At 42.5% G+C, this 12,047-nt stretch overlaps 1 protein-coding gene across 1 annotated transcript; it reads left to right on the plus strand.

Annotated features, from left to right (window-relative positions):
* The first annotated feature begins 4,475 nt into the window (after positions 1 to 4,475).
* On the plus strand, positions 4,476 to 9,140 carry LOC146328892 (extracellular calcium-sensing receptor-like). The gene is made up of 8 exons (XM_084716705.1): positions 4,476 to 4,669; positions 4,896 to 5,190; positions 5,349 to 5,435; positions 6,224 to 6,493; positions 7,128 to 7,400; positions 7,711 to 7,935; positions 8,028 to 8,151; positions 8,230 to 9,140. Exons 1-8 carry the CDS (start codon positions 4,476 to 4,478, stop codon positions 9,138 to 9,140), a joined length of 2,379 nt encoding a protein of 792 aa, XP_084572831.1.
* Positions 9,141 to 12,047: the final 2,907 nt, after the last annotated feature.

A 12,047-nucleotide genomic window follows, 5' to 3' on the forward strand; every position in this document is an offset into this window, starting at 1 on the left:
GTGCACAAGTCTACTGTCTGCAGAGTAGTACACTGGGTGCTGTCTGCCTTGTGTCATTGGTTGCACAGTTATGTTAAGTTTCACTCCAAGGCCAAGGAGGCTGTTGTGGTATCTGAAGTTCTACTTCATATGATTTTGCTTTGTTAAGGTGAAAAAGGTATTTAGTTCAACTCTTAAGGGAGTATTAAGAATGGATTTCCTCATATTTAATGGAACAGGTGTCCATACAAACTCCCCACAGACATTAAGATGTGTTTGTGAACAGAAAAAAACTACTATACTGTCAACATGTAACTGATATGTGATCCAGACTGAGAGATCACAAATGCTGGTTCTGACTAGACTGGAAGCTTGTGTGACACCTGAATTCTGTCTGAGTATGTTTTCAGACTTACCTCAGACCTACCAGACTTTCAGACTTTTCAGTTTGATCCAGACCAAAATTAGAGGTGTGAAACCTCCCCTGGACCAAAGTCTGTACCAAACAGCCAGACTTTGTTCCAGCAAAATGAGGTGAACCTTGGATCAGGTCATGATCCACACTTTTAGGTGTGAAAGCACCCTGAGGGCCCTATCTTACGCTGATGTAAAGCTCAAGTGGAAAGCTCAAGGCGCAATGGATTTCATTTATTCAAGGTGTGTCCAAATCCACCTTTGCCATCCTGTGCCAGGGGTGGGAGTGGCATTTTGCCCCGCCCTTTGTGCTACCAGTGCAAAGCGGGATACCCCCTATCAGGTGTGCCCAATTGCCCTCATTAATTCACAGGTGAGTTTGGGCCAAACATGCAATAAACCAATCAGAAAGTCAGCTCTCATCACCTTTAAGAGGCAGGTGTGCCAGCAGCAGCATGACGGCGGATTTACCATGAGGAAACAAAGAGAAAAGATTTTCAAAGCAAGGAGACAGATCTACTTTGAGTTATATCGAAGTGTTACACTTGTACAATGACGACAACTTTTTTCCAGGTGCCAGTGCTTTTATTGTACAAGGAATACCGTAAAATAGAATACAGAAGCAGTCATTATGAGTATCAGCTGTCTGTGCTACTATCTTGACCGTCTTGTGCTTTATGACTGAGCTTACTTCCTGCTACAACAGGATTACAGCGCCGAATAATACAGTCACCGATAAAAAAACTTACTGTCCTACAAGTAACAAGTACGGAACACATAACATAACATGTACAGTTTACTACAATAACAAAATCCATATTTTTATCTGCGTCTATATTTTGTCTGCATCTGAGCACTGAATTTTTTTGCATAACTCATGTAAACTAAATATAGTAACCGTTTGTTGTATTAACCAGTTTACATATTGTTTGCATGCCAAATACACTGCTCATATTAGTTGCTCAATACATATCAGTTACTGAACACAATATTTATGTGCAACATGTTTGAAACTGTTTATAGTAGCTGCTTCATGTTTACATACCTCTAAACTTATTATTTATTCGCATGACAACAATAAAAGTACAAAGTAAGGCCACTAACACTACAACGTGACACCATTAACTATTATTTATGCTCACACGTGGCTCTTGGCCAACCGCTACGGCGGGCACAACATGCTGTGTTAGCAGCTGAGGCTAGCAGTAGTTAGCTGCCTTATTCATGGACATAACCACAACTTCAGAATAAACTTATAAATATATGAATCGCTTGTGCACTTTGCTCACCTGTAAAATAGAATACAGAACCAGTCTTTATGAGTATCAGCTTTCTGTGCTGCTATCTTGACCGTCTAGTGCTTTACGACTGAGCTTACTTTCTGCTACAACAGGATTACAGCGTCAGTCAGCCTCATTACAAAGCCAATACTGACACCTTCTGACGCAAATGGGTATTGCCCTACAAATACTTCAGGTGAAGCAGGTGAGTGTTTTAATAGTGACACAAGCGTTTCAAGCTAATAAAGACACAATTCTGGACATAATCTGAACTAATAAAATGTCCAGGGTGCCACACAAGTTTCATTTCTATAGTATCGTCTCTTGAGAAGATGAAATATAATGGTTGCTGAAATGTGAGGGGTGTACTCACTTTTGTGACATACTGTAATTGCTGATAGAAAATATGTTTAAATGACACTTTATTAATCTACACTCCCGTGTGATGAAGAGAATGACCATAAATGATGGTGTTTTGTGATTGTGAAGACGTGTGTATTTCGGCCAAACCTGCTGGGTGCTGTCTTGTGCCGAAAGACCACATTAAAAGTTGCCGAATTCGGCAACTTTTATTTTGTGTTTTGGACACCCACGTCATTAAAGTAAGCCTGAGTTTTTGTTACTTTTTTGTTTGCAATTAAATCCTTTTTGAACTCTGCCTCCTCCACTCCAGTCTGCATTTTTGGGACCACTCTTTGTTTACTTGTTTACTCAGCACACATATAATAGTATGAACTTACCAAAATGGACCCAGCAAAATTTTCGGTTGTAGAGGAGCTGAATAAGGCGTGCTGTGAGTTTGAGCAGTTGCACTCAGCCATCCGAGGCCGCACAGATCTAAGGTGAAGGATATTTCTTCATTCCTTAATGGAGAATATCTTTTTGTCGAGGCCCAAAATTTTAGTTTTTCCCCTTGTAACTCGAAACCTGGCATTGCTTTCTAACCTACAGAGAGATTTACAGGCCGATCTTAACTCAACAAGCAAACCTGATTCTGAGCTTTACATGGACTCCTCAAGTCACCAGCCACCTGCTCAGTCTGCTAGCCTTCCTCCCACTCTAGCACCCGGACCACCGCTGCTAGCCCCTGTTCTGGCTGGGCTCACCACCACCACTTCTTGTTGCAGTGGAGCCACTGCAGCTATCTCCTGTTCCGCCTGGGTCGCCGTCACCTTCTCCTGTCCCGGTTGGGTTGCAGCCATGTCCTGTTCCAGCTGGGCCGCACCCACTTCCTGTCCTGGTGGAGCCGCCGCTGCCACCACTTCCTGTCCTGGTTGGGCCGCTGCTGCCACCACCTGTCCCGACTGGATCGCCGTCATCTTCTCCTGTCCCAGTTGGGCTGCAGCCATGTCCTATTCTGGCTCGGCCGCACACACTTCCTGTCCCAGTTGGGCTGCTGCTGCCACCACCTGTCCCGGCTGGATCGCCGCCACCATCTCCTGTCCCGGTTGGGCTGCAGCCATGTCCTGTCCTGGTTGGGCCGCAGCCATCTCTTGTTTCGGCTGGGCTGCAGCCAATTCCTGTCCTGGTGGGGCCACCGCCGTCAACACTTCCTGTCCCAATGGGGCCACCGCAGTCCGCTCCTGTTCTGGCTGGGTCACCGCTGCAGCCGCCATTGCCAGTTCCTGCTCCGGCTGGGCTGCCGCAGCCACCACCTCCAGTTCCTGCTCCAGCTGGGCCATCGGCCAGCCTCCTGCTCATCCGCACAAGGGTTCTCATCTTCATCGCCGGCCTTCAGAGGAGCTCCGCCTTTGTCTTTGCCTCCGTCACCGGTCTCCAGAGGGGTTCCGCCTTCGCCATTGCCAGCTTCCAGAGGGGCTCTACCGCTGCCTTCGCCGCCAGCCTCCTGCTTGTCCATCCGAGGGGTCTCACCTTCATCGCTGGCCTTCAGAGGAGCTATGCCTTCGTCTTCACCGGCCTCCAGAGGAGCTCTACCTTTGCCATCGCCAGCTTCCAGAGGAGCTCTGCCTTCATCATCGCCTTCGTCACCAGCCTCCAGAGGAGTTCTGCCTTCACTGTCGCCAGCCCCCAGAGGAGCTCCACCTTCGCCATCACCAGCCTCCAGAGGAGCTCTGCCTTCACTGTCGCCAGCCCCCAGAGGAGCTCCACCTTCGCCATCACCAGCCCCCAGAGGAGCTCCACCTTCGCCATCACCAGCCTCCAGAGGAGCTCTGCCTTCATCTTCGCCTTCGTCAACTAGGAAACTAATAATGCCTTGAGGGAATTTCTTCAAGCTTGGCACAGATGACCACTTGGACTCAAGCTTGAAGTGACTGAATTTTGATCAGAGATCTAGAATCTCATCCATTGTGATTGCATGTGTGTGACATTTTTTTGAACGTTATATCTCATGAACACTTGAAGGAACTTTTTACATCTAGACACAGAAGACATGTTGGACTCAAGGATGAACTGATAAGATTAATGAGGTCAAAGGTCACTGACTCTGAAGAAAACAATGTAAGCAGGTGTTTTACTATGAGTTGAAACAGTCCATATACATTATTTACAACTTAATGTATGCAAATTTCAGTAGACCTTGATTGAATTTGGGTTGGACAGATGGCTGTGGGGAGATTTTAAAATTGCACAAATGATACAGATACAAAAACAAAAATTAATCTCAAATGAAATGTATTTTAGGCCCTGCCCCTACTTTTGCTAATGGTCTGATTTATGTATGCGAGATTAAACAGTACTGCAAGTCAATAAAAGGGGTTGACATAACTGACGAGGCTCAGAAAAGGGGTAGAGGGGAGGAAAGTTATGTGGGCATTGTTAGAGATCAAATTACTCTTCCTAATGTATTTTATGTTGCATTCCCACATGTCTTCTTCTTTCTCCCCACCCTCATGCCAGTTACAGGGAGAGTTTCATCTAAATGGGATGCACAAGGCTGGAGATGTGGTTCTAGGTGGGCTGTTTAAGTTACACTTCTTTTCTGTCTTTCCTGACCTGTCTTTCACCTCACAGCCACAACAGCCTTCCTGCTATGGGTGAGTCTTTTTTTTAATCAAATATTAATCTGAAAGAATTGTGTTGTGTATTTATGCCTTTTTAAAATATTTCTTTTTTGCACACTTTTATTGAAGTGGCCTATAAATGTTGCTATTCAGTTGGTTTACTTCTTTGCAAGATCTGTGGTACAAAATGCACATGCTGACCCAGTTACTGTGTCATGTTGTATTTTTCAGTATTAAACATTGGTATATCTTGTGTTAGTTTTGATGTTATAGGATTCAGGTGGGTTCAGACCATGGCCTTTGCTATTGATGAGATCAACAAAAATTCCAACCTGCTACCTAATGTGACTCTGGGATACAGTGTGTATGATAATTGTGACAGCCCATGGATTGCATTCAGTGCAGCTTTGAACTTAATCAGTGGTCAAGAGGACCAGTTTATATTAGATGAGTCCTGTGTAGGAACCCCTCCAGTCTTTGGGATTGTGGGTGATTCTTCATCTGCATATTCTATTGCCATCTCCATTTTATTAGGTTTGTACAGAGTACCTATGGTAAGTGTTTTGCATTAACTTCCAAAAATTATGTTGGATTATTTTGTTCTGATTTTATTTAATTTAAAATTTAATGTCACTTAAACAATGAGTTAAAAAATCAAAGATAAACAATGCCTTTGAACATTTCTAGGATTTACAATCTGTGTCTTTCACAGGTGAGTTATTTTGCCTCATGTGCCTCTCTGAGTAACCAGCAAAAGTTTCCATCCTTCTTTAGGACGATACCAAGTGATGCTTTCCAGGTGATCATCTATCAGCAATAATTAGGATCCATAGTACGGTTAAACATTGCTAAGAAAAAATGTTCTTTCATTGCTTTGCTTCTAACCTGGGGTCAGGGCCCCCCAAAGGAAAGACACAAAAGACACAGGGGATCCCTAAGCTTTGGCTGCTCAGAGGTTGTCAAAATTAGATTTGCATATGTCAAATAAAATGACAATTTATAGAAATCTGTGTACAAAATTGTCTGAAAAGTCAACTCAAAAGCAGGCTACTCTGTAGGCCACATCTCTCTGACCTCTCAAGCTCTTGGAAAATGAATCATTATTATGCTTTTGGTAAGGATATTATAAACTACTCTGGTGGTTTGTTAAAAGAAAAGATGTTAAGCTTATACTGAAAAAGAGAAAGAGACATTTACCAGGGGTATCAGAAGTAACAGTTCTAATAATGGAAACAATTATGATTGATGTTAATTTTTTTACAGTAAAGCTTTAGAATAAATCAGTTATTCGTTGAAATTTGTGTGTGTGCAGACTGGGGGGCTCAACTTTTCATATATACATGTAGATGATAGATGTACTTGGAGCCCTGCTCCAGGGAAGAAAAGAACATCAGGAACCACTTCTTTACTGCAATGAGAAATATATTCCTTTTGTGTTAATCACGTTCTTTGTGTCATATGATGTTGTTTGATCTCAAATGAAACTGAAAATAATTAAACCAAGTCCTGGTGAACCTGTTTAGCAGGTGTTCCGCTAAAGGACTATTTCAGCCCATGCTCTTATCCATCCCCTCTATATTCTCATAGGTACGTGCTATGATTCAAATTCTCAAACGTTTTGGCTGGACTTGGGCAGGTCTGCTGGTCAGTGATGATGACTATGGACTCCACGCTGCCCAAGCCTTCCAATCTGAACTTATCCAGTCTGGTGAAGGTTGTCTGGCCTACTTAGAGTTTTTGCCTTGGGGCAATGACCAAGCCGAACTACAGAGGATTGTGGATGTGATGAAGAAATCCACAGCTCGTGTGGTCATTGTATTTGCACATCAAAGTCTCATCATTCCAGTCATGGAAGAGGTTGGGCTCAGAACATGACTTAATTATGACTTGATTCAAGTATACAACATAGTGGTGTCAATGTTTACTTGTTAAACTGAAAGATTTTAAGTAATAATCTTGGCCTCTGACAAATTTATTGACATGAAAAATTCACACCACTTATTTGTTACTTGTGAGATTATTCATGCAGACAAATTGTCATATGATTTATTACTTTGATCGAAATATTGTTTAAAATATAGTTTTGCAAGTTTGTATGAACATAAGATAAGACATCAACTGTTTAAACTGTTTAATACATTAGACACTAATTTAGTGGCATGGCAGTGTGGATTTATGTATTTGGTATAATACACAGGTGTGGAGGCAGAATGCGACAGACCTTCAGTGGATGACTAGTGAGACTTGGACAGCAACAACTAGGTTTCAGGCTCCCCACATTTTGCCATACCTGGCTGGCACACTGGGCATCGCCATCCGACGAGGAGAAATTCCAGGGCTCAGAGAATTCCTCCTACAAATACGTCCTGATCCCCACCACAACAACAGCTATGGAAATAGCAGTGTGAGAGATTAACCATGTAATCTGATCTTGTAACTGCAAGAATAATACATTGTCATAATATGTAACACTGATTTCAATATGTTTCAGGTGAACCAGTTTTGGGAAAACACATTTAAGTGTAGATTTGCACCACCTCCAGCAGGTGGAGACACTGGGGAAACATTATGCACTGGACAGGAAGATCTAGAGAATGTAGAGACTGAATATTTGGACATTTCAAACCTCAGGCCAGAGTATAATGTGTACAAGGCTGTTTATATTCTGGCATATGCACTTCATGACATGCTGCAGTGTGAGCCAGGGAGAGGGCCTTTCAGTGGGCACAGCTGTGGCAGTTTGAAAGGACTGGAGCCATGGCAGGTGTGATTTCAATTTACACTCCACTTGTTTATATAGGAAAATGACATGCTTTAGTTTCATTACAGAGTAGCTTATAGAGTATAGTCTTAAATACAAAACTGTGAGAATACTCATTGTAAAGTGCTGAGCAAATAGCTGAAAGGATTTTCCTACCGGTGTGAAATAGTAGTGGATAGTATTATCAGGTCAGTGATATGTTGATCTCTTCATTTTCATTATTCAATACAACTGCTGTATTCACCATAGTCATATGCAATTTTTTAACCTGTCCTCGTTGATGTTCCTCTATTCTTCACTCTGATATTCATAGCTTTTGTATTACTTGGAAATGGTCAACTTCACCACATCATTTGGTGATCAAGTATCATTTGATGAGAATGGGGATATTTTTCCAATATATGATATCATGAACCTGCTGCCACTCCCTAATGGATCTAAACTTCAGAATGTGGGTGAGGTGAAGAACTATGCCTTTAAAGGAGAAGAACTCATACTTGATGAAGACAAAATCTTCTGGAACTTTGAATCAAAAAAGGTTACCTCAGATTGTTTTAAGTACCCCAAGAATAGCTCAAAATATCGGTACAAAGTAGTGGCGAATAACTATATTTAATTTTCTCCCTATAGCCACCCCGGTCAGTGTGCAGTGAGAGCTGTCCTCCAGGTACCCGCATGGCCAGAAGGAAAGGGGAACCTGTGTGCTGTTTTGACTGCATCCCTTGTTCTGAAGGAAAGATCAGCAATGAGACTGGTTAGTATTCACTTTGAAACATGGCAGCTTGTCAATACAATATAAACATGTACCTCAAGATTGTCCCTATTTTCACAGGCTCCATGGAGTGCACCAGTTGTCCAGAGGACTTCTGGCCCAGCCCCCAGCGTGACCACTGTGTTCCTAAGAAAACAGAGTTCCTCTCCTACAATGAGCCTCTGGGTATCTGCTTGACAGCTGCCTCATTGCTGGGCACATGTATCTGTGCTGTTGTCCTGGGCATCTTCATCTATCATCGCAGAACACCTATAGTACGCGCCAACAATTCAGAACTCAGTTTCCAGCTATTGCTGTCACTTAAGTTATGTTTCCTGTGTTCACTGCTGTTTATTGGTCGTCCCAGACTGTGGACATGCCAGCTGAGACATGCAGCATTTGGGATCAGCTTTGTGCTTTGTATCTCATGCATCCTGGTGAAAACCATGGTGGTTCTGGCTGTGTTCAAGGCCTCCAAGCCAGGAGGTGGAGCCAGTCTGAAATGGTTTGGTGTTTTCCAGCAGAGAGGAACAGTTGTGGTTCTCACTTCTGTTCAAGCAGCAATCTGCACTGCCTGGCTTGTATCTGCCTCACCAGTTCCTCATAAAAACACTCAATACCACAATGACAAAATAGTTTATGAGTGTGTAGTTGGGTCCACAGTTGGTTTTGCAGTGTTACTGGGTTATATTGGTTTACTGGCTATCCTCAGTTTTCTGATTGCATTTATATCAAGGAATCTTCCAGATAGTTTCAATGAGGCCAAACTCATCACTTTCAGCATGCTGATCTTCTGTGCTGTGTGGGTGGCCTTTTTGCCTGCTTATATCAGCTCACCAGGTAAATATGCAGATGCAGTGGAGGTGTTTGCCATCCTGGCCTCCAGTTTTGGCCTCTTGGCGGCACTGTTTGGACCCAAATGTTACATAATCCTGCTGAGACCAGAGAGGAACACAAAGAAAGCAATCATGGGTCGAGGCTCTGAGTCATAAAACATGTACCCAACTTCACAGGAGACAGTGCTTTTTCTGCACACAATTAGTGCATTCAATCAGAAAAGTAAATCAGTCTCAACAGAATCTGTACACAATACAGTTACACAGGCAGAAAATAAGTCTAATAGCAATAGTAATGTTAAGATATTAAGAAAACAGGACTGACGCCAAATAAATGTATCTGAATATGAAATGTTGTACCCAATGGATCATGTGTGTAAGAATACTTGTGATATTTTTCAATGAATTTAAATATTCACCATGTGCACTTCAAATGCTGTTGCCTTTATGACATTTCATTGTTTAAGTTAACCTTATACCTGATTAAACTTTGTGTTACTAAAAGATCCAGGATGTCTTGCTTAATGTTACCTCAGTAAATATGACCTGCTGGATCAGCCATCAACAATGTCATTCTCCCATTAAAAATTATGGATTACTTTCTCTGCATTATGTATGCAGATTCCATCCATCCATTTTCTGTAACCGCTTATTCCGGAAGGGTCGCGAGGGGGCTGGAGCCTATCCCAGCTGACAATGGGCGAGAGGTGGGGTTCACCCTGGACAAGTCGCCAGTTCATCGCAGGGCTGACACAATGAGACAGACAACCACTCACACTCACATTCACACCTACGGGCAATTTAGAGTTACCAATTAACCTGGCATGCATGTCTTTGGAAAGTGGGAGGAAGCTGGAGAACCCAGAGAGAACCCACACAGACATGGGGACATGGGGAGAACATGCAAACTCCGCACAGAAAGGCCCTGCACGAGCCAGGGGATTGAACTCAGGACCTTCTTGCTGTGAGGCGGCAGTGCTAACCACTGCACCACCATGCCGCACTGTATGCAGATTATCTGGGGTAATTTAAGATTATGATTATATGCATTTATTTTTTTACCTGAACTGATGTGGCAATAACGCCACACTCACTAGTTTTTGGAAAATCCCTGAATTCAAAAAGCTTCTGTCAGCTCCTGAGTTTCCAAACATCACATGTCACAAAGTGTCATATTGTGCTACTCTTTCCCTCCCTCCAGTCACATTCCTGTAACCTGTCCACCAGATGTCCTGTGCCTGGTTGCATAAAACCATGTTAAAATTTCACATAAATTGTCATATAAGTATGCCTTAGGAAAAACTGAGCTCTATAAAGGCAGACAGAAAAAGCCCTTTAATCTCCAAGTACTTGCACTGAGCTCCTTAAGTATTCCCTTATGTGTTGCTAGAAGCCTCTCATTAACCATTTTCCTTAGAAAATTTTAAGGGAGTCATACCAGAACCTTAAAGGTGAAAAGGTGTGGCACCTAATACAATGGCAAAATCTATGGTGATTGAAGAGGAGGGGACACCAAGACACATTTCTGGGACAGAGAAAATCTACTACTAGTGATACATAACTTGCTAGAGAGTAAAGATTTGACCATCATTTGTTTAACACCGGGATCGCCACCATTCTAGCACACCAAGTATGAATGTTTTAAATGAAGATACCAGAAATTATGATAAATAAACAAAATATCACAGCCTAGAGCAGGATCGGCAAAGTTTTCAATGTCTCATGTAAATTAACTTGTTTAAAATGTATTTATTTATAATACACTCTACAATAAAAAATGATAGATCAACTTTTGTCAAACACATTGTTGGCTATAAAATGTATTTCAATAGAATACTGCAGAATAAACGAGATAAACACTGAAATAACTTATTCATTCATTCACTGCTGCTCCCTTCCTCCCTGCAACTGGATTTGTTTCTTAGTTGGGAAAATCATTTCAATCAGGGGAAGTGTATTGTGTAGAAGTGTAGGAGATGTATTTATTTGACATGTGCACAATCTAGATGAGAAATGTGGAAAGTCTTTGGCGATTAGACCCGTGTATAAAAAGGATAGTGAGGCTGTGATTAAAGTAGGAATTCACTGATGGAGTCTGATGGACACTGGTGGTGGTGAAGGGATGGATTGTATCTGCCTCACCAGTTCCTCATAAAAACAATCAATACTAGAATGAGAAAATTGTTTATGAGTGAGCAGTTGGGTCCACAGTTGGTTTTGCAGTGTTACTGGGATATTTTGGCTTACTAGATATCCTCAGTTTTCTGATTGCATTATAGCAAGGATTCTTCCAGATAGTTTCAATGAGGCCAAACTCATCACTTTCAGTTTGCAGAAAATTGCAGCTAATCAAAATTTTCTGCCATATTTGTCTGACTTGTTGGCCATATACTGTGTAAAGTGGCTTGGATGGGGACCAGCTGCTCATCCACAGTGGTGCACACTCCAATTTTGTAGCAGGTAATGCTGTTGTTCAAAAAGCCACCCCATACATCAGACATCAGCGCAAATTTGTCATGGCACAGATGAGCATGAGTGTCATGCTTCTTGTCAAAGATCTCCTTGAAGCGGTTCCTCGGCATAGTGGTTCTGAAGAAAAGCAGCCCCCATTCCTCAGACCAGAAGTTCTCAATCTTTTTTGTATTGTGCGCCGTTTGTATTGTGCGCAACCCCAGAACAGTAGAGAAGGGCAATGAAGGCCTTCAACCATGCAACAGAGAGATCCCATGAGCTGGTCTCTTTAATGCAGTGTGCCTCTGGCAGAGTGCAGTCCCATATGGGCTGCAGAACTTGCCTGTCCAGCAAGCACAAGAAAGTGCTCAGAGCGTCTTCAATATTGCACCCAGTGTGAGCTGTGGGGCTCACAGATTTCATGAGGATATTTTGAGACTGCTGTCTTCCTGAGTGTTCTCCCTGCTGGATCTCTTTCCAAATGGTTTTCAAAGAAATATTTAGAAATAAAAAGAAGTCTGCATGTTGTCTGCATGGGTTCTCTCTGGGTAGTCTTCTCTCTGGGTAGCTTCCTCCCACAGTCCATGCACATGCAGCATAATATGTTGATTG

Source organism: Lutjanus erythropterus, chromosome 4 (assembly GCF_056507025.1).
Source record: "Lutjanus erythropterus isolate fLutEry1 chromosome 4, fLutEry1.hap2, whole genome shotgun sequence".
NCBI classification, from domain to species: Eukaryota; Metazoa; Chordata; class Actinopteri; order Lutjaniformes; family Lutjanidae; genus Lutjanus; species Lutjanus erythropterus.

What these genes read in the sequence shown, in the direction of transcription:
- LOC146328892 (XM_084716705.1), top strand. Translation starts at nt 4,476, where the DNA reads ATGTATTTTATGTTGCATTCCCACATGTCTTCTTCTTTCTCCCCACCC. An exon ending in TCATTCCAGTCATGGAAGAG is followed by an intron (nt 6,494 to 7,127) that starts GTTGGGCTCAGA and finishes AATATGTTTCAG; the next exon opens with GTGAACCAGTTTTGGGAAAA. An exon ending in AAGGACTGGAGCCATGGCAG is followed by an intron (nt 7,401 to 7,710) that starts GTGTGATTTCAA and finishes TGATATTCATAG; the next exon opens with CTTTTGTATTACTTGGAAAT.